The sequence below is a fragment of the Scleropages formosus genome, chromosome 16 (genome assembly GCF_900964775.1).
Source record: "Scleropages formosus chromosome 16, fSclFor1.1, whole genome shotgun sequence".
In the NCBI taxonomy this organism is placed as follows: Eukaryota; Metazoa; Chordata; class Actinopteri; order Osteoglossiformes; family Osteoglossidae; genus Scleropages; species Scleropages formosus.
In genome coordinates, this window is record NC_041821.1 from 11,000,147 (window position 1) to 11,025,146 (window position 25,000).

Genomic DNA, 25,000 nt, shown 5'->3' on the forward strand with positions numbered 1-25,000 from the left:
CGGGTTGTAAAGTTCTCCACATGATGATCCAGTAGTGCATGATCATGATGTAGCTTTTCACATGTACAGTACATGCAAGAGTGGCACGCATCTTAATACTGACACTAGTGGTCATTCATTCATTCATTCATTCATTCATTCATTCATGCATCGGACACCTCTGCAAAAGCGACTTAGTCATTTGTAGAGAATCGTTGCTTCTTTCTTTCTTTGTTGTAAAGCTGCGGCTCTAGTCGCGACGCCCCCTGCTGACCCGCAGCTGTAGCTCTGAGCGCTGACTGAGTGTTGCGGAAGCCGAGTACAAACAGCGTAGATTAGAAACAGCGTAGGACGAGGAGGGCAGCGCTGCGGCCACCGCACTGGGGCAGGTCCGCAAGTGACGTTTCCGGGCGGGCTGGACTTCGCCGCTCGTGCGCCTATAACGCGCGGCAGCGCGAGCTCAGGGCGGCACAGCGAGTCGCGCGGCCGTCCATCCGCGCGCTCCAGCGAGGCGACGGTGGGGGCGCAGCTCCGAGCAGCGGCAGCCTCCCGAGATGTGCGCCAGCGCGCGAGCCGGCGACTCCGTCCGCGTGACGATGCGTGGAGGAGCACCGTGGGGGTTCCAGCTGCAAGATGGGAAGGAGCATCACGGACCACTCGTTGTGTCTCAGGTATGATTGTCAATTGTTATCCACATACTGCGGGTCTGTCACCTATGTATATATATATAATAATATATGTAAATATATATATATATAAACAGAATGAATATTTAAAAAACACATACAACAAATATCTGTATACGTTTGTAATACATATATACACTTCACTTTTTAGTAGTTTGTTTAAGTTTAAGTGTAGGAAATTAAGAGAATCGCTCAGATATAAATAATAAAATATAATAAGGAATTTTTTGATTAACAGCTTTTTTTCTTAATATCCATATTCCTGTTCTCGGGGGGGGGGGGCAGTCCTCACTAACGATTACGGTTGATTATTGACAAATATTTGTCCGCAAATGATTTTGCACGGAAAATAATGTAGTTTCCCTTGTACAGTATTTCACAGTAGGTTGTAGGTAACTGTAGGTAAAAAGAGTACAAGTGAAAGGATCGAGTTGTACAGTAATTGGCTTCAGCTGATCGAGTGTGATGTACATCAGTTTTTTTTCTGGGGTTTTCCTCCCTGTGGGCGAGAAATGAATCAGTGCACTTGCATTCCTTCTGCATTACAAGAATTTCTCAAGCAAAACTAATCATTTCACCTCAAGAAATAGTTTTTCAGACTGCAGCCAGGTAGCCTATTGCACCCAGTGCTTTGAAAAATATTTGTATTTTATGCTCTTAAGTCTGGTTATGTCATAATGACCCCCACTTTTCAGTTAGTCCTGTTATGATTTTAGCACATTTTGCTCTAGTTGTTCTATTTGAGAGGGTGCGGTGGTGCAGTGGGTTGGACCACAGTCCTGCTCTCCGGTGGGTCTGGGGTTTGAGTCCCGCTTGGGGTGCCTTGCGACGGACTGGCGTCCCGTCCTGGGTGTGTCCCCTCCCCCTCCGGCCTTATGCCCTGTGTTGCCGGGTAGGCTCCGGTTCCCCGTGACCCCGTATGGGACAAGCGGTTCTGAAAATGTGTGTGTGTGTGTATTTAGAACTAGAGGGGGGCGCGGTGGCATAGCGGGCTTGGCCGGGTTCCGCTTTCTGGCAGGTCTGGGGTTCGAGTCTCGCTTGAGGTGCCTTGCCATGGACTGGCGTCCCATCCCGGGTGTGTCCCCTCCCCCTCCAGCTTGCGCCCTGTGTTGCCGGGTTAGGCTCCGGCTTGCCGTGACCCCGCTTGGGACAAGCAGCTTCAGCCTCTGTGTGTGTTTGTAACTATCAATATATTCAACCTCTCTATAACACATCTGCTTTGCAGATGAGAATCAAATGCTTCATTCAGCATTCAGGACTTTTTCATGTCCTTACTGCTGAAGGAAGCCTTGGTTTGCTGCTCTGGCACCTTTGTTTTCTCTGGTCTACTTTTGATCTTGAGTCTCTTTTTGTCTGGAAAAAATAATCTGTTTGTAGATGTAATATACAATTTATTTATTTTACTTTTACATGTTTACAGTAGGGTGGCACAGTGGTGTAACTGGTAGTGATGGTGCCTCACAGCTCCTTGGCAGGGGGTTTGGATGTGAGTTTGAATGTGGCTTAGTCTGTTTGGATTTTGCAAATTCTCTCTGTGTTCACATGGGTTTTCTTTGGGTGTTCTGGTTTCCTCCCACCACAGTCTAAAGCCATGTTTCAAGTGTATTGGTCACTCTAAGTTGCCCTCTGTGTGTGTGTGTGTGTGTGTGTGTGTGTGTGTGTGTGTGTGTGTGTATGTGTGTGTGTGTGTGTGTGTGTGTGTGTGTGTGTGTGTGTGTGTGGCTGGTGTCTTGTCCAGGGTGTGCCCTGCATCACACACTCTGCTTCCGGGTTAGACCACCGGGACTCAGCTGTGGGCAAATCGTTACTGATAATGAAGGGAGAGATCATTTACAATAATAATAGTGCTCAAATGATCATTTACAATAATAATAATGCTCAAATGAAGAATTTAAATACCCTTTTCAGAGGTAGCACAGCAGGAGCCCAGCCTGGTACAGCGAGCAGAAAAATCATTGTTCAGCCATGACTCTACTTATTGCCACGGTTCTTAATGCAGATTTTTTTTTTTTTATTGTCATGAAGCAGTTGTACTTGCAAACTGCATTTTACAGCCTTTAAACCTACAACCACAACACCGACTTTCTCATCTGCCCCTTTCATCAACGTATCAGTCCCTGCTCATTAATTCCTGACTGTTTTCCACGAAAACAATCAAATTCCTAAAATTCCTTGAAGGCTCCAATAGCCAGGCCCGTATCATTACTCCTTTGACTTTAACTTTCTGTCCCACAAACTATTTTGTAACCATTGTGCTACTGTGTCTGTGTGCCACAAGCTCTTTGTAATATTTGCCTATGATTAGTAATCTCACCAACATTTGCATGTTATAATTTGCATAAGTTAGGGCTCACACTGCACCTACAATTGCGCCCAACGAGGCGTCGCAGTGACGTGCTCCGATAATCCTCCTATCACAAATTTCTTCAGTTAGCCGTTAACCGAGTGATGAGTTGGACGCCATAGAGCATTGCAGTCATCTCCTGTCATAATTCATGCATCATCTTCTGTTTAATGAACCATTATACAAAAAGGACCCTTTTCTAATTTCTAATGGCTGTGCACCTTGATGTTGCGCAATACTTCATCCTCACATGATCGCTACCCTTGTGTACTGTTAAAAGCACTCTATGTATTATATATTGCATTTAATTGCCTAAATAATAATCACAAATAGTAATAGCCTCAGCAAGATAAAGAATATTAATAACGCATGTTAATGAAGAGAATTAACAGTGTGTGAGGGACTGGATTGCTGCTGGAAGCAGGCAGAAATCACGGTATGTGTACCGGGGTCAGTCCATCCACAACGGTGAGGGTACCGTATTTTTACTTGAGAACAAGGGTGGAGAAAGGTTCTTGCAGATGGATTAACATTTTCCAGTAAATGATAGTAATCCCGTGACTTTACCCTTGCTCCCTGCTGTGTGGGTATCAGCAGACAAATAATCGCTAAACAATGTGGATATAAACAAGCTTTGTCTGCAGCTGAAATCAACATTCACCATGTAATACAACCAACAAACAAAAGTTTAATTTTGCATATCTGTATGTATTTTTAATAACTATACAAGGAATCTGAGTAACTAAACTGCTGTAACCCCAAACTATAGTGTGATGTAGCATTTTAAGACGTTCAAGGATTTTTTTTTAAGTTCAGTCTGTGTTGTTCGAAGCGATTGTTCCTATCTGAAGTTTCTGCATTAATGTTTCCGGGAAGGCCGTGGCCTTCGGTCCCAGACTGTGCCACGCAGCATCTGAACTAGGGGTCTTTCTAGGTTTCTTTGTGTTTAGACAAGCGGGGAGGTGGAAGGTACCTTCCCAGAGGGATGGCTGGAGATTGGATGGAAGCCCCCCCCAACACTCTTAGTCCAAGTGGTACTGCTATAAATCATGCCATAGACAAAGTGATGAGACTTTTCAAAATGAGACCTCGTGTTCAAATCACATGCCTGAGACAGAAAAACCATGGTAAACTGAATGAATGAATGAATGAATGAATGAAAGGTGGCTTGGTTGCACAGCAGGTAGCACTGGTGCCTTGCAGCGCCTGGGTTAGGGTTAGAACCTGGTGCAGCTGGAGTTTGCATGGGTTTCCTTACACAGTCTGAAGACATGAATCAGTGACTAAATTGTTCTTCTGTGTGTGTGTGTGTGTGTGTGTGTGTGAGTCTCACATTCCTATACTGTGTAAATGGTCAATAGCTATAGACAGTCACCTTGGACAAAGGTGTCCACTAAATACTGTTTATTAATAGTCTACCCATCACTTTGGAGAAAAGTGTCTTCTAAATGAAACGTGATGTATGGAAAGACAAAAGAAATCTTGAACTCTTATGGCTATATCCAAAGGCTCAGTAAAACAATGTAAGTGTTTTTTTTTTCCCCTGGGGGGGCTGATAGCCTAGTGGACAGAGCAGCAGTGGTTGGGTCTCCAGGCTGCAGGTTCAGGTACTGCTGTAACACCTTGAATACGGTACTCACTGTAAATTCCTCCAGCAAAAAGACTTGTCCAAGTTGCTTCGGAGAGAAGTGCGAGCTGAACGAATAAACGTCGCCCAACGCTGTTGTTCAACTCCGCACTCGATGCTTGCAGTGCAGTTGGCGTGTCGCTGCCGAAGCGAGGAGGACGCGTGGCGGCTCTACGTCCTCCAAGCGATGCTTCCGAGCGCAACCCGACAGCACCATCTAGGGCAAACGGGTCCGTCGGCCGCCTGCGGCCCTTGCGCGTTCCCGCCGTTTACGTCCCACAATTACTACAGTATTCCAATGTATTAACCTTCTGCAGCGCGAAGGGCTGGAAAGAGCGCATTTTCTCAAGGTTAAATCTCTGAAATCGTCAGTTGACTTGGCAGCCTCTCAAGAATGCGGATTGTTTTCATGGGAACGGGATGCTTCTGCAACTCTTCTCGCCGTCTTGCGAAAATGTAACAGTACATTATTTTTGGGTCATTTATTGCAGCTAATTAACTTCAACATGCTGAAGTGTTTCTTTTTTTTTTTTTTTTTCCTTTTTTTCTTTTTTCCTCAATACATTCTGGGCTATTTCCCAGGATACCCGGAGTGTACTTATCTCTTTGCATGAGCAGCGCAGTTCTTTTTACGCTGAAAGTCTAAAAATCTGTTTTTTCGGCGTTCTGTCTTATTACAACACGATCGTTGCGGCGTTCCTCGTAGGCCTCTGCGATGCTTTCATGGGAAGAGTTTTTTTTTTTTTTCTTTTCCCCCCCAACTACTGATCACGATTTGCCTATATTGCTGCATACCTGATGAGGTACAAGGTGCCCGTGTAAGATGACTTTACCAAGGAACAGCTTAGAGCAGCTGTGGCAGCCAGTCACGGTCACCGGATGGTGCTCAACAACAAAAATGCAAATAAGAATGAAGCTGCTTGGAGAGAAATAACTCCGAAAGTTACTACGCGAGGCTGGCAGAGAAGTGGTGTTTGCAGGGGGTACCTGCCTCTCCTTAAATCTGAGAAGCCAGTGTGGAATTGCTAGTAAATCACCTGTGTCTAAAAAATCCCTTTCTCTGAAAAGTTCAAAGAACATTAACGAAATAGGGAGTTTTTTTTTTTGCGCAAGAGACAGTTTTCCTTAAAAGGAAGATGTTTTTCGGGGAGTTCTGGGACTCCTGGCCGGATCCCTGAGATTGTGATGCAGTGACTCATTTCACTTTTAAAGGAGCGCCGGGCTTTTCTCTCACACGGCACGCAATAAACAAAATGTGCAATCTTTCAACGCATGCAGCGTACCTTTCTGCGACAAGTTTTTTTGTTTTCTTTATAGAATAGTGTCTGTCATTGAGTTCTAGGTATATCTGGTACCGTATAACTGCGCCAGTGTTGTAATGCAGTACTGTTCTCTCTGTATGGACTCATTACTCTGTTTTTACTGTCAATCCTAGTCAGCCACTGGGATAAAAATAAACATTCCTTGATAGACAAAACAAGACCATTCATGTCAATAAACAAGACTTAGCTGCAGTTCTGTTGTTTGCGTGGGGTGAGAGACATACTGTAGTTTGCACTGCAAAAGGCCATGAGAGTCTGGAGGCCAACAGTGTTGTGGGCTCTAGGGGGCGTAGTGGTTAGCGCTGTCTTTTTGATCAGAAGGTGCTGGGCTTCAGTCTTGTCCCTGCAGTGGTTTACCCCATCAAGGTGTTTACCCTGTATGACTCCGCTGAGAACATGCTGCTGTGTAAAAGGATAAATCACTGCAGTGTTGTTTATCTAGCATTGTATGTTTCCATGGTGAAAAGAAGTGTTGTTGTCAGAGCTGCTGCTTTGCTCTTGATGCCTGGGTTTCAATGCCACCTCCGCTCTACTTCCCTTTCCTCACCCTAAATTTCGAGTACAAATTACTCCGCTGCATAAATGGGAAAATTATCTTTAACATTTTTACCAGTATAGAATGTTTGTTACCTTGTTACTTAGCAGAATAATCAATTCATTATGAATATGGATGTTAACTTATTAAGAGCCTCTAACAGCACGATGTCCGTGTTCTTTGCAGAGTCACACAGACACTATTCTCAGCAACTTTCTCATCAGTCGAGAAGCTAGAAATTTTTTTGTGTCACAAATATTACAAACTATGTTGGTGTTGTCTTGAATATTTTTGTAATACGTTTTGGTATGAAACATCTTTTTTCTGTACCAAGGATGGGTGTAAATAAGGGCGTAATTACTGTATAATAAAACTACTGGCCGAAATGTTGGAGCGGGAACACACCAGTAGGGGGCGCACTGTGTCCGCTATTCCCCTGCCGTTCCTCTGCCCCCAACACACACACACACACACACACACACACACAGGACAGGAAGCGTGTCTGCCATAAAATAACTTTTAGGCAGCTGAGTATCTTCTGTGAAACAATTTGTAAAAACTCTGCGCTCGAATCTCGATTTACCGCCTCTTTGTGAATAAATTTAGCATTGAAATCTTTCCGTTTTAAGCAGTAAAAACAAAAATAAGCAGAGGTGTAGCTAATAAAAAAAAAAGCATGATGTCATTCTCCCAGAAACTGCAATGATAAAATCATTCATGTCGTCCTTAATAAAAAAAAAAAAAACATATTTGTTCCAGCTCTATGTGTACAGTATTATTTCGGCGTTGCGCAGCTGTCTGTAAAGCAGACGCACGTCGTGGCCTTATACCCCCACCTAGTGGCCGTTCCCTCTAACTGTACTGGCAGGGAAGAAAAAGTAATAGAAATACAAAATATAAAAGTAAAATGCATGTCAGTTTCAAGCACAGCTTGCAACCATACATTACTTTTTTTATTTGCTTGTTAGTTCTGATATATCTGCCGTTTTAAACCGTTCTAAAATATATGAAACCTAAAGAATCTAGTGGGGAGTGTGGTGGCGCAGTGGGTTTGGCCAGGTCTTGCACTCCTCCTGCCTGTCTAGGGTTTGAATCCCGCTTGGGGTGCCTTGTGATGGACTGGCGTCCCGCCCTGGGTGTGTTCCCTCCCCATCCAGCCTTATGCCCTGTGTTGCCAGGTTTGGCTTTTTGGGACAAGCAGCTTCTTCCAACGTGTAAAGAGTATAGTTGCTATTTTAAAAAAATTAATATTTATATTGGCCTTTCAAGTTTCTGCTTTATGCTGTTATCATCAAGCCATTGCTCTTGTGAAATTTCAGTCTCCTGAAGATTGATACGGTCCTTTCAAGGCACTTTTCCTATAGTTGTTACCTGCACTATTTCCTACAGTGTCTAGGCCTGTGTAACGTGCTTAAAGGGCCTTTAGTATGTGACTGAAGGTGCGTAAGAACTCATTTCATCTTCAAAGCAGACTACAGATTTACTGACACACACACACACACACATTTTCAGAACCGCTTATCCCATACGGGGTCACGGGGAACCGGAGCCCAACCCGGCAACACAGGGCGTAAGGCCGGAGGGGGAGGGGACACACCCGGGACGGGACGCCAGTTCGTCTCAAGGCACCCCAAGCGGGACTCGAACCCCAGACCCACCGGAGAGAAGGACTGTGGTCCAACCCACTGCGCCACCGCACCCCCTTTTACTGACATATCTAATGCTAAAATGTTAGGATTTCTTTGCATTGTCATAGGGGGAGCATGGAGGGGGCACGGTGGCCCAGCGGGTTTGACTGAGTCCTGCTGTCCGGTGGGTCTGGGGTTCAAGTCCCCCTTGGGGTGCCTTGTGATGGACTGGTGTCCCGTCCTGGGTGTGTCCCCTCCTCCTCCAGCCTTGTGCCCTGTGTTGCTGGCTTAGACCTTGGCTCACCATGACCCTGGTGGGACAAGCAGTTCCAGACTCTGTGTGTGTGTGTGTGTGTGTGTGTGTGTGTGTGTGTGTTGGCAGCTGGAGCTATCAGGCCGTGATTAAGCCCTCTGTCCGCTAGTAAACGTGAGCTCGCTTCCTCAGCAGCAACATCAATCATTAAGGAGGATGTACATCAATATATTGAATTATATAAAACGTAATAGTCATAAAATAATTGCAAAATTATAGTACCCTCTGGGCAATTAAGCAGGGGCTATTAGTAAAGTATTATTCAAACTGTCCTTTGTCAGTGTGATTAATTCCGGTAAATCACACCTTGGGCAATGCTGGCTCAAGTATGAATTAAAAGTGATGTTATGGTTTTTTGTAACTGCTGGCACGGCAGCGTGAGTGTAACTCAACGCAAACCTAATTCCTCCCTGCGACCCTGCGCACATCCGCTGTGTGCTACATGCCCGATGTGCGCAGACCGATACGGTCTAAATGCACAACGACAGCTGTCAGTATGCAGAGTGTGGCCAATGCTGTAAATCTGCACATACTTTCAGTGTCGGTGTATTTTCATCCCCGCTACCGTCTTACCACCCCCCTCACGGTACATGCGCTTTCGAACTGGAATTCTTTCTACTTCTATGTGCACCAACCAATCATTCGCCAGAGTCCAGACCTTCATTGACTTTGCCGGTTTATTGACGTTCCCTGGCCTGACCCGGCCTGCTCCGCTCGGATGGGAAAGAACGTTTTCGCAAATTCTTATTAACCCACTTAATATTGCCCCCAGCGAGCCAGCTGTTTACTGCACTGGGGTGCCACCCCGCGCCTGTGCTGGTGACCTCTAGCGAACCGTGTACGGCAGAGCGCTGCTTATCGAATGTGCCCTCGTGTGCCGAACAATGGGCACCATCAAAAGAAAGGTGCGAATATTATGTGGTCATTTGCTGCTCTAGAACCCTTATATGCGCATACGTTTCATACACTGACACCATTGCATGTGTTGGTGCAAGTCGCTTATGTATTGGGTTTCTTGTATGACATATTGATTTTATTTGTTTTATTCTGTGTATATCTGTATACTGTGTATATATAACTAAATATATATTTATTCATAATATAAATAATATATGAATATGTATGTTTAGGGCGGGGGTGTGGTGGTGCAGTGGGCTTGGGTGGGTTTTGCTATGTGGCGCATCTGAGGTTCGAGTCCTGCTCGAGGTGCCTTGCTGTAGACTGGTGTCCCGTCCGGGGTGTGTCCCCTCCCCCCTCCAGGCTCCAGCTCGCCACGACCCCACTTGGGACAAGTGGTTTCAGCCAGTGTGTGTGTATGCGTATTTATTTAAAGTGTATAAATATTTAGCTGATACTTCTTTCTGAAGTCTTACATCTTACAACGAGTTCCCCGGGACAAGATGGGATTTGAACCTGGGCCCTGTGAGCATAATAGGGCAATGTTAACCACTAGACCACTAGACCACCTGCTGGCCCTGTTTGAGTATTGTTTTGATGAAGGGAGGAGATGTATATCACCACTGAGCACCACATGGACATTTATATATTTTGACCAATAACATGTACATAATTATAATAATTATGTACATGTTATGGGTCAAAATGTCTAAAACACTAGGTAGCATGGTGACACAGCACGTAGCACTGCTGTCTCACAGCACCTGGGTGGTGCAAGAGGATGTGGGTTTGATCCCCGGTCAGTCTGTGTGGAGTTTGCATGTTCTCCCTGTGTCTGTGTAGGTTTCTGCTGGGTGCTCTGGTTTCCTCCCACAGTCCAAAGACATGCTGTTCAGGTTCCCCATAGTGTGTGAGGGACAGAGAGAGTGTGTTCCACTGGTGTATGGATGAATGACCCAGTGTAAGTAATGTATCTAGCAGTGTAAGTCACTGCAGTGAATAAGATGTGTGGGCTGGTAACACTAGATAGAGTTCATTGGAAGTTACTTTGGAGAAAAGTGTCCGCTAAATAAACAAATGTAAAATAATGTGATTTATTTCTGTGGAGCCCAAGTGACAAGAGTGCTGATACCTCACCCTTCCTGGCCAGTGAGTTGGGACTTGGGTTAAAATCCTGCTCAGTCGTTTTTGGAGTTTGCATGTTCTCACTGTGTTCATGTGGGCTTGCTCTGCATGCTCTGGTTTCCTCCCACACTCCAGAGACATGTGTTTCACTCTAAATTACGCTTAGTGTGTGTGTGTGATTGCTTGTCCAGGGTGCACCCTTCCTCACACATGATGCTTCTGGAATAGGCTCCAGACCACCGTGAACCTGCACTGGGTGCTGGGTAGGATCAGTTGGACACTACATAGTGCCCACTCTAAGTTGCTCTGGAGGAAAGCGTCAGCTAAAAGAATACATGTATGACCTTCTGTGTGCTGGTGCTTACTGTAGGTCACTTGGTGACACTGCTCTGGGGACTGGACCAGTGATAAAGATGCGTTAGTGTCGCTGTGAAAATTTCATGTTCATCATGCCAGTATAATTTAGATTTTCTGCAGGAACTCAAACATAAACTTCACATTGTAATTACTGTTTCCGGATCACATTTAAAAGAAACAAAATAAGTGGATCAAATTTAGTCGCGAGATGCGTGAAGATGTGACCATATCCGACCAAAAAAAAGTGCGAACGGTGCCTGTTAGAAGCTTTGATGTGCTTCCCAGCGCAAGTCATTCATTTATAGTGAGAGCTGATTTTTTAGAAACCCAGGACAGCTGCCTGCATTTAAGATTAATTTCAACTTGAATCAAACCTCTGCAGCATCTGTGACACACACATATATTTACGTTTGCATTTATTCACATAGCAGACTCTTTTCTCCCACGTACATCTCCCAGATACTACACCATGTCTATAAAATATATACATATATTTTTTTTAAAGTACTTTCCATGTGAAGCCAAGCTGTTCCACCTTCATTTGAACCTGGACTCAAACCCATCCTCAGTCTCAGTACTTAAATGGAAGCATAAAGGCTGAGGTTTCATTCTGCGTGATAAATGGGAGCCCGGTGGCGGAGAGGGGGGGCGAAGAATAACTCATAATATGGAAAGCATCCACTGCAATGTTTTGCTTGCCTTCTTGGACCGGACCTGTGTTTCCCCTGAACAGCGCATGCATACCAGTCCATGTAGAGTGTGTGCAGCACGGCCCGGCGCTCCCACATCCGTGGGTCGCCGACCTGAATGTGGAGCTGAGCCTTCCCTCTCTTGTCTCTCTCTTCTGCCAGGTGGACAGCGGCGGCAGGGCCGCCCAGGCCGGCCTCCTGGAGGGGGACGAGGTGGCGTCATTGAATGGGGAGCCCGCCTCCGACCTCGCCCCCCAGGACATCGCCGCCCGCCTCGAAGGTCCCGCCGACAGCCTGGAGCTGCTGGTCAGGAGGTAACGGCTGCATATCGGTCACGGCGTGAGACCCCCGAGCCAGGAGAGGCTCTGCGAGGCCTTTCGAGGGCTTTCCTATATAAGGCAGTTGCTTCTGCTTTTAATTCGGTTAAATAAACAACGTGCTCCTTGTTGGCGTGCTCTCAGCATCGCCCTGCGCCCGTGTTTACTTACCACTGTTCTTCGCAAGACCACATTGTTAAAGGCTGCTTATTTTACTTATTCATTTGAAGCGTAAAATCAGAATTCTTCTAAACTTACAGTATATATGGAACCGTGTTCATATTATACCATGGTTAGAGCTGTCACCTTGCACTTAAGGAGCCCAGGTTTGAATCCCACCTGCTTCTGTAGTATCCTTGACCAAGGGGATTACTCTGAATTGGTGCTGTAAGAATTACCCAGCTGTATAAGTAGAAAAAAATCAATAAATAAAAAATAAATGGAAGCACTCTTTTGAAAAATGACTGCCTCTGATCTCTTTGTGCCAGGAAGTCATGCGAGTTATAGTGCGGTCACGCATATTATAGCACATGCCTAATACCATAGGACCAGCAGAAAGCCCACGATCCGGTAACCTGGGCACCGAGGGAATCTGTTCAATTTCCCTCCAGGTGTTCTTTGCCCACCATGTCTCATGGTGTCCAACTTGAGTGCCGTCAGGAAGGCATTCGCTTTATGAAACCTGGCTGTGAGGTTCTGTAAATGTGATGCTGGACCTTCGGGATCTGCAAACATCCCCACATTTAGTTTCCCAGTCCGGAGACGGTAAGCTCTCTGCCAACTTGGAATTTGCTCACACGGAAGACTGAGCGAAACATGTCCCTTATAAAAAAGTCAAGGACTTTTTAAATCATTTCTAAAAAAAGTAGGATCAAAAGTGGCGAAATCTGGATGCTGCTTCTTACGAAATATCAACCACAAATGAATAGAATATTATTACAAGACTTATAGAGATATGAAAAAATATATCAACATATCTGCGTAACATATTATATCCAATTTTATCGCAAATACCTATTTTGCTGTAGTGCAGGGGTTTTAATGTTGTGGCTGAGCAGCGTATCGTTGCATAGCGGTTAGAGCCGTAACTTTTAAAATAGCTGGGTTCGAACCCCCGTTTCCACTATAGTACCCGTGAGCAAGGAACTTGCCCTGAAATTCTCCACTAAAAATAACCCGCATAAATGTACAGCTGTATAAATGGGCAAATAACTGCAAGTAGCCCAAAACAATTAACTTTCTCTGCAGAAAAGCATCAGCTGAATGAATACATTTTAATGCTCGACGTACATCCTGCGCCTGTCGGCACGAATGCAGCCGAGAAAAACGGAACGGATTCGGAGCGCAGCGTTAGGTGGCCCGTCTCTGCTCTACCTGAGCTCCGCTTTAGGGGAGACGTTCCGTTTCCCCGAACGCTTGTGGTGACGGCCCAAAAACAAACAGAGTCAGGGAGAATAAATATTTCCATTTCTGCTCCCCGCCCACGGCGTATATTTAAGTGTCAGGTTTACATTTTTCAGTTAGCAGATGGCTCCTCCGGCGCTTTTGAATGCCTTCCGAGATATTTCCTACGTGTCCGCCAACGGGCCTGTTGTCTTCCTGCACGGCAGAGAGGCACTTGATTAAGGGCGGTCTTCCCCGTGGATTTTTTTTTTTTCCGAAATATGTCCATATGTAGTAAATTATTGAGTCCGGGCTGGGTTGTCCAGCTCGGCTTGGCCTCCATGCTTCTCCGGGACTGATGTTCATTTCTGCCTTTCTCTCTTCTCCTCTGCTCTCATCCTGTCTCCTTCTCTTCTTCTTCCTCTTTCCCTCTCTCTGTCTGTCCGCGTGTCCCTCCTTCAGCTTCCGAACTTCTGCCGAGGTCTCGACATGGTTTTGGAGAGGTGCTGTCCGTGTGTGTTCAGAAAAGTTTTGTGGCATTTCAGGTACTTTGTTTACTGCGCAGCATGTAAACTCGCTGTAACTGCCATAGGACTGTGTGGACCGCTTCCCATGTCACTGTGCGCCGTTGCAGGTTGCGCACCCAGGATGAGCCACGCTACTGGGGGAAAGAGAAAGAGAGCTGGGCCCCGGGGGTCGAGCTCTCCCGGGAGATCCGAAGTCTCAAGCGCTTCGGCAAGGGCGCGCCGTCTCCTGCCGGCCCGGTGCAGCTCGGCACCTCGGACTGCCGGAGGGAGTTCGGCCCCGACCTGGATACGAGGGGCTCTGGGCCGGGCGTCCTCCGCAGCGCCACCTCCTCCACCCGCTCCCTGTACATCTACAGCACCAGGCAGGAACGTGTGGGCCAGGGGGGCCGCCTTGCGGGCTCCTCCTGCTCCCTGGGCCAGGTGGAGGTGACCCTGCAGCGCCCCTGGGGGGGTGGAGAGTTGTCTATCAGCAGGACAGAGGCCAGGGGGAGGGTCAGCCCTCCAAAGGAAGGAGGGAACGCGGAGGCACCTCCTGCTTCGGTCTCCTTTGGAATCTCGGCAGAAGGTGACGCGTCGGCAGAGCAGTGGGACTCGGAGTCGGAGAGGGACCTCGGCCCCAGGAAGCACCGGGCAAGGCACGCCAGTGAGTAGCTTCTCGCGCCCGGCGACCTCACCCTTCGGAGAGCTGCCCTTGTTTTCCGTGCTTCAGTTACTCTCTTTTTTTGATTTAAGTGTGTGTGTGTGTGTGTGTGTGTATATACGTATATAGATATATGCTGCTCGTATATATGTAATTTTTTTTTTTTTTTTTTTTTTAACTGTGCTGCTATTACGGTCACTGGCTAAGAAAACCACATTTGACCGTTCATCAGTGTTTGCGTGCATTCCATAGTCAGTTGCCTTCAGACACGCACTCGGAATAGTGACGTCTAATTTTTCGCTCTAACGTGACCGGAGGGGAGTAAAAGAATGCCCGAATGTTTATTTCCTTTTACGTTGTCACCAGAGATTCTTCAGTTTTACATGTTTTACCTGTATCCTAGGATGTTTTGAATGAGCTGAAGGATGATAAACATGGACAAACATGGATCTTTATAGGTCTGTCTGCTCCATAACTGCATTGCCCATGTGTGAGAGCAATTTTATTTGAAGCGAACATGCTTGGCGGCCACTCCCGTTCCTTTCAACTGAGGCAGCGGGCGAGAACCTAATCGGGGCGCTCTGGTGATGACGCCTGCAAAAGCGCGCTTGACGGACACCAGCATGTGCTCTCGCTGGCCTGCTACTCGAGCCTTTAGAATCGCAGGTCTTGACTGCGGCGAAAAGTGACCTGCTCACTTCTGCCGCTATCCAGAGCCAGAGGTTAGTCGGTGAAGGGGAAAAAAAAAGGAACATCGGAAAGTGTTTCATTGCCGCACGCCGTGACTGGGTGCTTCAAAAATGATTTTACTGCAGAGCATGGCTTTCCGTGTGCCAAGGAGCGGGGGAGTGAAATAGCAGTGGGCTCACAGATAAGGGCTTGCGTAGGTGCAATGCTCGCCATCGTCGAAGTCCTGGGCTATTTTTAATTGGTCATACAACCACCCATCGCTTCCACTTTTTAAATCATTTCTAGATATTATCAGTGCTTGAAAGATGGATAATTACATCTTAACACATGTGGACTGTCTTTCAGCATTAACTAATATAAAAAAAAAAAAATCACTGCAGGTTACTTTTCAGGTGTGTCCGGTTGCATATGTACTAGTTCCGATACATGCAGATTTTGTAATTGAGACTAATGATACCATTGAAAGTAATTTGCTGTTTTTTCCGGGCTTTGATACGCACTATACTTAGGAATTTCAGCAAACATCTGCATGTTAGTAATAAAAACCGACTGAAAAACTTCTGATTTCGAGCATAAAATAATGACATACCTTCAGAATGAGGTCATATGATGAAAGCGGTTTGTGATCGCAGCGAAACCCCTGTAAGTACCTGCATGATAAAATCATTTTGGTTTGCATCAAAAGTGTAAGAATTTGCTTAAATACCAAAGTATTAAAGTGTGGGGAAATTACCCATATATAGTATGGTTTAGTGCAATGTTTCAAACGACTGTATAAATTGCCTACCACTGTTCTTTCTACATGACACAGTTGGGGGATGTAGACCATGCCTAAACAAACAGAGAATGGATATTATGATATGTTAAACATCAAAAATAATTTTAATGCTAGACTTTAGAAGTTATTTGCATTAGTTATTATATTTTCAGCATTTTATCAACTCGTACATTTTTTTTTCCATCATCCTTCCAGGTTTTTTTTACCATTTTATCCAAAAGGCACTAACAAAAATATTGAACATCAGAGTTATTTTTGAAACCCCGCAGCCTACTCTGCCTAGTTATAGCTAAAAAATAAACGATGTTGAAGAATTAATATCCATACTGAATGTTTTCATTTTTTCCATATTTAGTAGTTAATATGATATATTATTACATATTTACTTTATTAGTATGTATTTACTATCGTATTTTCTAGGTCCACACAATGATATTGTGAAAACAAGTGGTACTTTTATGTAGAGTTTGAAAAAATTTTATTTATAAAAATGATGTGGCTTTAAAAAACTGACAATATGTGTTTTTTTTTTTTTTCCCATACCATTTGAACAATGTGCTTGCAAGGATTTAAATTCCTTCTAATAATTATCTACAGCATGAATATTTATTTATAAGCTGCTGTGTTAAAAAAAAAAATGTGTCCCCACCCTTCATCTCCTCCAACTGCAGGGTTCAGGCGCAGTGAGAGCCAGTCAGAGAAGCAGTTGAAGGAAGCGAAATCTAAATGTAGGCGCATTGCTCTGCTACTCACTGCCGCACCCAACCCCAACAACAAGGGGGTGTTGATGTTCGAGAAGCACCGCCAGAGAGCCAGGCAGTACACACTGGTAAGCTACGGGACCGGGGAAGAAGAACCTTGGTCTGACGAAGAGGAGGAAGAAGAGCAAAACGACCGCACAGTCAGAATTACCTTTGTGGCAACTGACAAACCACAGCTTAACAGCGACTCTGTTGCTGATGCCCAGGGCTCCTGCAGCGCTGAGATTTCTGACTTGGCCAGCCAACAGCTCGTGGTAGAAAAGAAGCCCGACAGTCTGGAAGAGATGGAACACCTACCTGCGACGAAGGGCAAAGGGGCCCTGATGTTTGCCCGGCGCAGGCAGAGAGTTGATGAGATTGCAGCTGCACATGAGGAGATGAGGAGCAAAGGGATTCCGGTGGAGGGGCCAGCAGGGGCAGGAAGCCCAGAGCCCGTGCCATCCTACCAAGTGGAAGAGCATCCAAACAAGCTCTATGGTGATAGTCAATCTGGTGAGCTCAGCTGGGGAATCAAACACCAGCAGTACCAGGAGCAGCAGACTCCAATTCAGCAGTACTCTCCCACGGTGAATGGCGTGGCTCACCAGCAGCCCAGTGAGATGCAGCGGTCCCTTGTAGCCAACAGGATGGCACAGCCCTTCTCAGGAGTTCCAAACAGGGTGCCGGCCCCGTTTTCACCTTCGAGGAGTATCACTGCCCTGGAATCCGATCAACCGGGCTATTCAGATAACACATTTCGAGTTGTCCCGCCTCCAGTTCCTGTGATCACACGTCCACAAGTCCTGTCACCCACTGACCAGGAACAAATGGTCTCACGAGATGAGCGCATCGCCGTACCAGCCATCAAGACTGTCATGTTACAGGACACGAAAAAAAGGAGTACAGCAAAAATGGCATTCGCTTCAAATGAGCTCCTCAAAGCATCCCAAACATCACAGCTTCTGAATGCTCCAAAGAGCGACAAGAAAGCTGGTTTTGAATCGGGAGCAGAAGAAGACTATCTTAGTCTTGGAGCTGAGGCGTGCAATTTCTTGCAAACACCAACAGTGAAGCACAAGACTCCTCCGCCAGTTGCGCCAAAGCCAAGCATCAACCTTGCTTCTCCACCCTGGTTGACCGAAAATACTACCCAGGCACAAAGTGAAATTCCTTCACCAGCTGCCGCTCCACCTGTTGCCAGTCCTATGCAGCCTCGTCCACCCCAGCAACATGCCACGCTGAGCACATGGGCTCCACCTGAACTTCACCCACCACGACAGCAATCTGTGAGTGCTTGGGCTCCTGCCCAAACAAAAGCAGAGCCACAGCTGCCCAGCCGTGCCTGGGGATCATCTCTGCAAGAAGCACAGGCTCAAGCTCCTGTGGGTCCTTGGGCCCAGCCACATGCCCCAGCGAGTATGCTGACTCCCCGTCAGCCTGCAAAATCATGGAACCCGCCTTACATCTCAGCTAATTCCATGGCTTCTCACCTCTCTCAGACAGCAGCATCAAAGGCACACCTGATGGGCAGCGTTTCCTCTGCACGAGCCGTGAGCCCGGCCTCCGACATGCCCACCATGCGGGGCAGAGGTGCAGAACTCTTTGCCAGGAGGCAGTCTCGCATGGAGAAGTTTGTGGTGGACTCGGAGACTGTGCAGGCTAACAAAGCCAGGTCCCAGTCACCCACCCCGTCACTGCCAAGCACTTGGAAGTATTCTCCCAATGTCCGAGCTCCTCCTCCTTCATCATACAACCCGCTTCTGACCCCCTCTTACCCCCCTGGAGCAATAAAGCAGCACCCAGCTTCTAGCGTTCAAACTAAGGCTAATAGCAAGCCGAAAGCGAAGCAAGCCACTAAACATCTTAACTCCCTGGATGTTATGAAGCATCAGCCCTACCAGCTGAATGTGTCCCTATTCACCTATAATCCGACTGTGGAAGCGAAGGCTACTACTGCTCCTTCTCCTACCTCTGCCCCTGCTCCTGCCAGTCAACTAATGAAGCCTGTTGGGCCGGTGAGTGTTTCGTATGCTTTCGCACGCCAGTCACCGCAGCAGCCCCAGGCACCCTCGAAGCTTCCTCCCTCACCTGCTCTGCATGATGGCCCAGCTCACCAGCCCAATCCAGCCGTATCCCCACACACAGCTACTGAGAGCTATGTGGTCCCTGGCTTCCCGAGAGTCTCGAAGCCAGAAGGGGTCCCCATAAGCGCCAGGCTGGCTGCACCGCGGCCCAAGTACTCTGCAAGAAAGCCAAGTGCAGGATCCAAGACATGGAAGCCAGTTGTCTTGGGGCTGTAGTGACTTGTGGAACAATCACTTACACAGATGTTTAGTGTTTAAAATGAAATACGGTCAGACGCTCATCACTGCAGTAGGTGCATGGCTGAGCAGAGATACTCAGAATATAGAGAGAAGCCAGCATCATTTGGTTGCACATGCAAATTTAGTGAATAAGCAACATTGTGATCCCAATGGGCTGAAGTACACAGACCTGATGAGGATCTATAGTTACTGAAATACTCTCTGTTTAATTAATGAATGTGTAAATAGAAAAAATTAGGACTGCAGGCTTACTTCTGTTCTATAATTAGTCTTTGGAAGAATAATTAAAAGCAAGCCCAGTTATTAAAGATCGTTAATGGCCGAATACTCAAGTTAAGTTATGATAATATAATACCATCCTTATATATTTCTTATCTGTATTTCAAAAGAAACTTTGGTTTTTGTAAATGCTGTAAATTCTGAAATATCTGCCTTTGGATCCTTTGGATATTAGGATATTAATAGGCTGTAGCTTTAAGTTAAGAAATCAGCGATCAGTTCTGGGTAGAAATGGTTAAAACCATGGTAGCATTGGCTTTGCCTTTTGAGCAAAGGTCTTGCTTTTCAGCTCACCTAACGCTGGAAATACTTTCAGTCTTAACTTTGTTTATAAAATAAACTAATGAATGCAATGGGCTCTTAGAAAGAGATCGGCAAGTAGAGCTGTTTGTATTCAATACAGTGATAAAACACTTTGACGCAAAGCATGGAAGAGCACAAGCGAGCATTTGTACATGGTAGAATAAACAGATTTAGACCACCCGTAAAACTCTGATTTGCATATCATTAGTAAATCGTTACTACTGACCCCACTGTGAATGTATAGAGTATAAAGTATGTGTTGTTGAGATTGTTTGAGAAATGTCATTATAGACTTATGAAAGTTTAAATACATTAGCTTGAAAGACTAAAGGAACGAGAGGATTTTAATAGGGGGTTTTACTAAAGGTGCAACAGTGAACATGACTGAGCAGAAAAAAGTAGGGTCATACTTTATGTGAATTTAGCTTTTTTCTGGGTAATTGCATTTTAATTTAGTAAGTAAGCAAATAATTGCCAACTGCTAACTGCTAATGTTCCAACACCCATGGTTGTGTATCATGTAGGGTTACATAAAGGGTTGTGACTAGAGATGATTTTGGCCTGCTATTAGATGTGATGTCTTGTGCCTATGAGTAAGAAAGACTTAGACAAGTGTCAGTAGTTGGGGATAACATTAAAGGAATTCCCCTGTAGTTATATAATCTGGACAATCATGCGCCGCTTTGTGAAAATTGCACACATAGTATTTTCCTAAACAGTGATTTCCACACTTGTGATAATAAGGAAATTAAACAATTTAAGTACAGAATTAAGCACATTAAGAAAATTAAGTAAATTACATGCTGTTGCTTTACTAAATTCAGAAATAAATGTAATGGACTTTAAGGCAGCATGTTGCGTAACATTTAGAGACATCACCTATAATCAAAGGATCCCAGTTCAAATCCCCGCTCCTGCTGTAGTATCCCTTAGAAGGGTATTTACCTTGGATTGCTCCAGTAAAGTACTCAGCTGTGCAGATGTAAGTAGCTAAATATACAACTTTGACATTGTAAATCCCCTTGAACAAAGGTGTCAGTTAAATAATAATAAACTGAACACATTATCGACACATTTTCAATGCTTATTCCCTCAAAATGATGTTAGTTTGGTGATATTTTGATATTTGTCATGAGGAGGATTTTAATGGTAGTGAGTGGTATTTTAAAAACCAACACAGTTGCATATTATTATAGAAAACCTTAAAAATGATTTTTCAAAACTGAACATATTGAGCAAAAATTGACAAATACAGTTGAAGTATTCACTCCATTGATGCTGGACTTATTAAATCATACCTGCAATTTTATATAATAACAGAAAGCTAGAACTCATAAAAACAATTTCACACTTATACTGTTCTAGATATGAAACCTTTCATATCATTATTCGACAAATGTTTTCCAAAAACTCATTCAAGCAATGTGGTGTCACTCAAGGCACGTTTTTACCTCGCAGAAAGATTTATTTGCACGGAAGATGGCATTGTCTGGAGACGGATTTGCTTGGCAAAAGTAAACAGGTTACCCCAAAATGACAATCTTGTTAGAGGAGAAGAAAATTCCTCTTGCTGTCGATGTATCATAGTGGCTTCCCATTTGTGACATTTGTGTTCTTACCAGCCTGTCAAGGAAGGACTAAATATTGAATATAAGGTATCTTTCAGGACCCGAGCAATTTTTTTTTTTTTTTTTCCTGTTTGTTCATTCCATTATATTTTCAAATCTGATTGAATCATGAGCCCAGTGGGAGAAAATGCAGCAGAATTCACAAATATCACAGAACTGCTAAGTGAGCATCATTAGTAGTTCTATGTCACTCATAATGCACTCCGCTAGTACTATATTAGTTGTGTTTTTCCTACCTGTGTGATGGCTCTGTAGAACAGTTTAATGCTGTCATACTGTTTCCTTTCTGCTTTTCAACCTGTTACAGTTTCTGTATTCTACATCTCTGCTATTAAAGTTCTCCTTTATCTCTTTTCTTGTCTTTCTCTTCTCTGTGTTCTCTTGCATTTCCTCTGAATCACATTATTCCCTCTCCTTGCATGTGTTTATCACCTATGAGCCTTTCTTCTTTTAATTTAGTTATTCCACTGTAGCATTGCCAAAGTTTGACTTTGACAGTAAAATAATTATGTCAGTAAATACCACATTTGTGCCATTTCTATATGCAAATATCATATAGCCTGAAAATATTATATTGGTACAAACAGACAAAAGAATCCAAAACTCAGAACATACAACAACAAGGCAAAACAGTCTATTAAAATGTATATCTTATTACGAGTTCATTCATTATTTTAATTTTATTAAATTTTTTTTCGTTTTGGTTAATTTTATTTTGATTAACTTTTATTAATTACATTACCAGCGTACTTAAAGCAATCAGAAAATTACACTGTTACTTTTGTACTTAACTTCCTAAAAAGCACACACTGATGCAGTAGTGAACAAAAAAACTCTGAAGGCTTCTTTTCTAAATTTAGGCCCGTAGATTTTACCCTGGGGAATTTAATCATCTTCCTAAATACAGCAATAGGAAGCTAACCGGTTCCTAATAATATCTTGCTACTTATCCTGAAACCATGCAATCCTTGATTAAAGACTGATTCTGCTTAGCAACCCGATAGGGCAACCAGCAGCCAAAGTGTGGCGTCTCAAAACGAAAATAAATTCTGAAACCACATATTCTGACTTCTGTTGACTTGGAGAGTCAGTGATGACAAGGTGTATTTGTGGAGTTCTGTAAAAAGAGCCCGGAGCAGTTGTAGCGTTATGTTTGGAGCATTATCACTGACCCCGATATATTCCGCTATTGCATCACTCAATTTGGATCTTTTTTAAAAACATGCAGTTTGAAAGCTATGACTTTAATATTAGCCAGGGCTCACAAGACGCAACAGCCAGAGGATATATTTAGGTTTTCGGATTTTAGCATCTCTAGGTGCATGAAGGACCCATCAGTGCAAATTCTAGTTTATAAAATACTGATTTCTCTGTGACAGGTTAATCTGAGCTGGTGTTGAGCTCTAGGAATATATATACATTGAAACTATATTAAAAGGTATTACATCTCATTAAGTGATATCTGTAACCTATATGAACATATAAGAACACACTGAAAAAGTAATTCAAATTAATAGAATTATACACCAATGCAGCCATGAGAGTGTTGTGTATGTAAATATATTATATTAAGTACATTTTATTATGGATATCATTTATTTAACTGATTTTTATGTTCTTGTGTAATACCTCCTATACTTTGGATTAAGATTTTTCCTCTACAGGACTATTGTATCAATCTCAGCAGAAACAGGCAACGGTGACTAAATTCAGGAGTTCTAAGCAGATTTGTTTTTCAGGGGGAAGTTTGACACAAAATCTGCATCTCATTGGTTTATAGTTACAAGTAACCACTAAAACAGACGCAAATAATGGAAGCTGTCAGCTGTTCAACCGCAAACTCAAACTCAGCTATAAAGCTCAGTTTGAAAGAAAGCAGCGGGACGTTGATTGTTTTCTTTCTTTGTGCTTTCTTAAGTCCTTACACCAGTTTACCAGGTGGTGGTAGCAAATGTTGCCGCGTTGGAAGACCACCAAGCTGCCCTGATACACTCTCATTTGGTGCAGAGTACACAACCGTAACATTCCCTCCGCTTTCCAGCTGAGTTCTGATGTAAAAGAAAGGAATGAAGGCTCAGTGTTTATTATCTGTTTTGAATAATTTAAAATTGAAGCCAATAATCCAGCAAGGCCAAGCTGATCAGCTTCCAAAAGGAACAGTTTAGTGTACAGGTGTTGTATAGTGAAACAGTTTAGAAAATAAAGGAAAGGACTGAGTCTACATTAGGCGGGTGTGGTGGCGCGGTGGCGCGGTGGCGCAGTGGGTTGGACCACAGTCCTGCTCTCCGGTGGGTCTGGGGTTCGAGTCCCGCTTGGGGTGCCTTGCGGCGGACTGGTGTCCCGTCCTGGGTGTGTCCCCTCCCCCTCCGGCCTTATGCCCTGTGTTGCCGGGTAGGCTCTGGTTCCCCGTGACCCCGTACGGGACAAGCGGTTCTGAAAATGTGTGTGTGAGTCTACAATTATTCATTTAGCAGATGCTCTCCAAAGCAACACACACTAATTTACCCAACTGGGTAATTTCACTGGAGCAATCTTTTAGGGTAAGCGCCTTACTCAAGGGTACCACTTCCGGAGGTGGGATTCAAACATGCAACTTTTGCGTCCAAAGGTAGCAACCATAACTGCTACACTTTACTAATAGGCCTGAGAGTTTGCACTGCATTGTAGGTTGTGACATGAAGTGTGTTCCTGCTGTTTGCTCATGTCACACTCTTAAACCTCCTTCATGGACATTCATGTAAAAATGTTCATGGTGCTCTGAAGTGGACTTGGAGTTCTGGTGCAGCTCACAGGGAAAATGTGCAACGTCAAAACCTTTATGCACTTCGTATTTGTGTAAAAAAGGAAAAAATTATGACTGACTGTACTTCTCCTGCAATGAATTCTTTCGATCATTCGAGCAATTTCATACATACATGTGCACATATACATATGTCATCCCAATGCAAAGTCTTAAAGAGTGTGCAACACACTGAACGTGCAGTTCTCATGAAGAAGAATGGAAGAATTCACAAGTCAGGAGGGTTTAACTACAAATTGGAGGCACAGTTGACTAGTTTGGAGAGAAATAGCCCACACTATTAGTGCTGCACGTGTGATATGTACTTTATATAATTTCCCAAATGTTTTCTTCAGGGGGTCAACAGGAGTCACTCTCTGAGCCTACCCCGACGCCTGCCATCCATGTCCTCGACACTGGGGTTCGAATCCCCGCTGACCACCCCCGTCTTCCAACCGTCTTACGACCCGATGCAACGACAGAGCTCCTGGATGGAGAAGAGCGGGAAGCCCTCCAGTCCTTGGGGGTTCCAGCCGGAATCTGCAGGCACTCAGCATGGCCCCCCCTTCAGAAAGTACCAGTCCCAGAGGTCCGTGCCGGAGAACAGCCCCAGGTACGGTGGGGCTGGCGCCGACGTGCAGGCGCCCATCAGCCAGCCAAACTACACATCTGTATGCAACGCATCCTGGAGACGGTAATTGAGCTCCAACGGACGTCACCCAGCTTGTACTTACAGGAACATGCATTCTAATCCAGAACCCTCAAATAGAGTCAGATGGGAGATCCAAATAAATATGGATGTTTTGCATTGCTGGCATTCCTATTTCTCACCTATAGGAAATCTTAGCATCTCAGATTCCTTTCCAAGGAAATAAAGATGTCAGTAATGGGGGTTCTGAGAAGGATAACAGAGGCAGATTCAGGCAAAATGATAAAATATGTATGTCTTTCAGACATCTAGAACAGGGCAGGTCCAAGGAAAGGCCCAAACCTGTCATTTTACAGTCCCACATCACATGGATGTTGTCAGAGGCATGCCACCGTCATTTTGTGCTTTGAATCTTATACAGTTTAAGCCACTTTATTTTAGTGTGATCCAGGTTCTGCACA

At 44.7% G+C, this 25,000-nt stretch overlaps 1 protein-coding gene across 2 annotated transcripts; it reads left to right on the top strand.

Moving 5' to 3' along the window:
* Positions 1-439: 439 nt before the first annotated feature.
* On the top strand, positions 440-24,810 carry LOC108925696 (synaptopodin-2-like). 2 transcript variants are annotated; one of them, XM_029258955.1, is made up of 5 exons: positions 440-650; positions 11,665-11,816; positions 13,837-14,372; positions 16,509-18,592; positions 24,247-24,810. In XM_029258955.1, exons 1-5 carry the CDS (start codon positions 534-536, stop codon positions 24,586-24,588), a joined length of 3,231 nt encoding a protein of 1,076 aa, XP_029114788.1. In that variant the 5' UTR covers positions 440-533; the 3' UTR covers positions 24,589-24,810. The 2 variants fall into 2 exon arrangements, with proteins under 2 accessions (XP_029114788.1, XP_029114789.1); XM_029258956.1 differs by lacking the exon at positions 440-650 and adding an exon at positions 13,665-13,747 and having other exon boundaries at positions 11,769-11,816.
* Positions 24,811-25,000: the final 190 nt, after the last annotated feature.

Excerpts from the sequence above, each read along its gene's own strand:
- LOC108925696 (XM_029258955.1), top strand. The coding sequence starts at position 534 with ATGTGCGCCAGCGCGCGAGCCGGCGACTCCGTCCGCGTGACGATGCGT. Across the intron at positions 11,817-13,836 it reads CTGGAGCTGCTGGTCAGGAG|GTTGCGCACCCAGGATGAGC; the intron begins GTAACGGCTGCA and ends GCGCCGTTGCAG. Across the intron at positions 18,593-24,246 it reads TAATGAAGCCTGTTGGGCCG|GGGGTCAACAGGAGTCACTC; the intron begins GTGAGTGTTTCG and ends TGTTTTCTTCAG.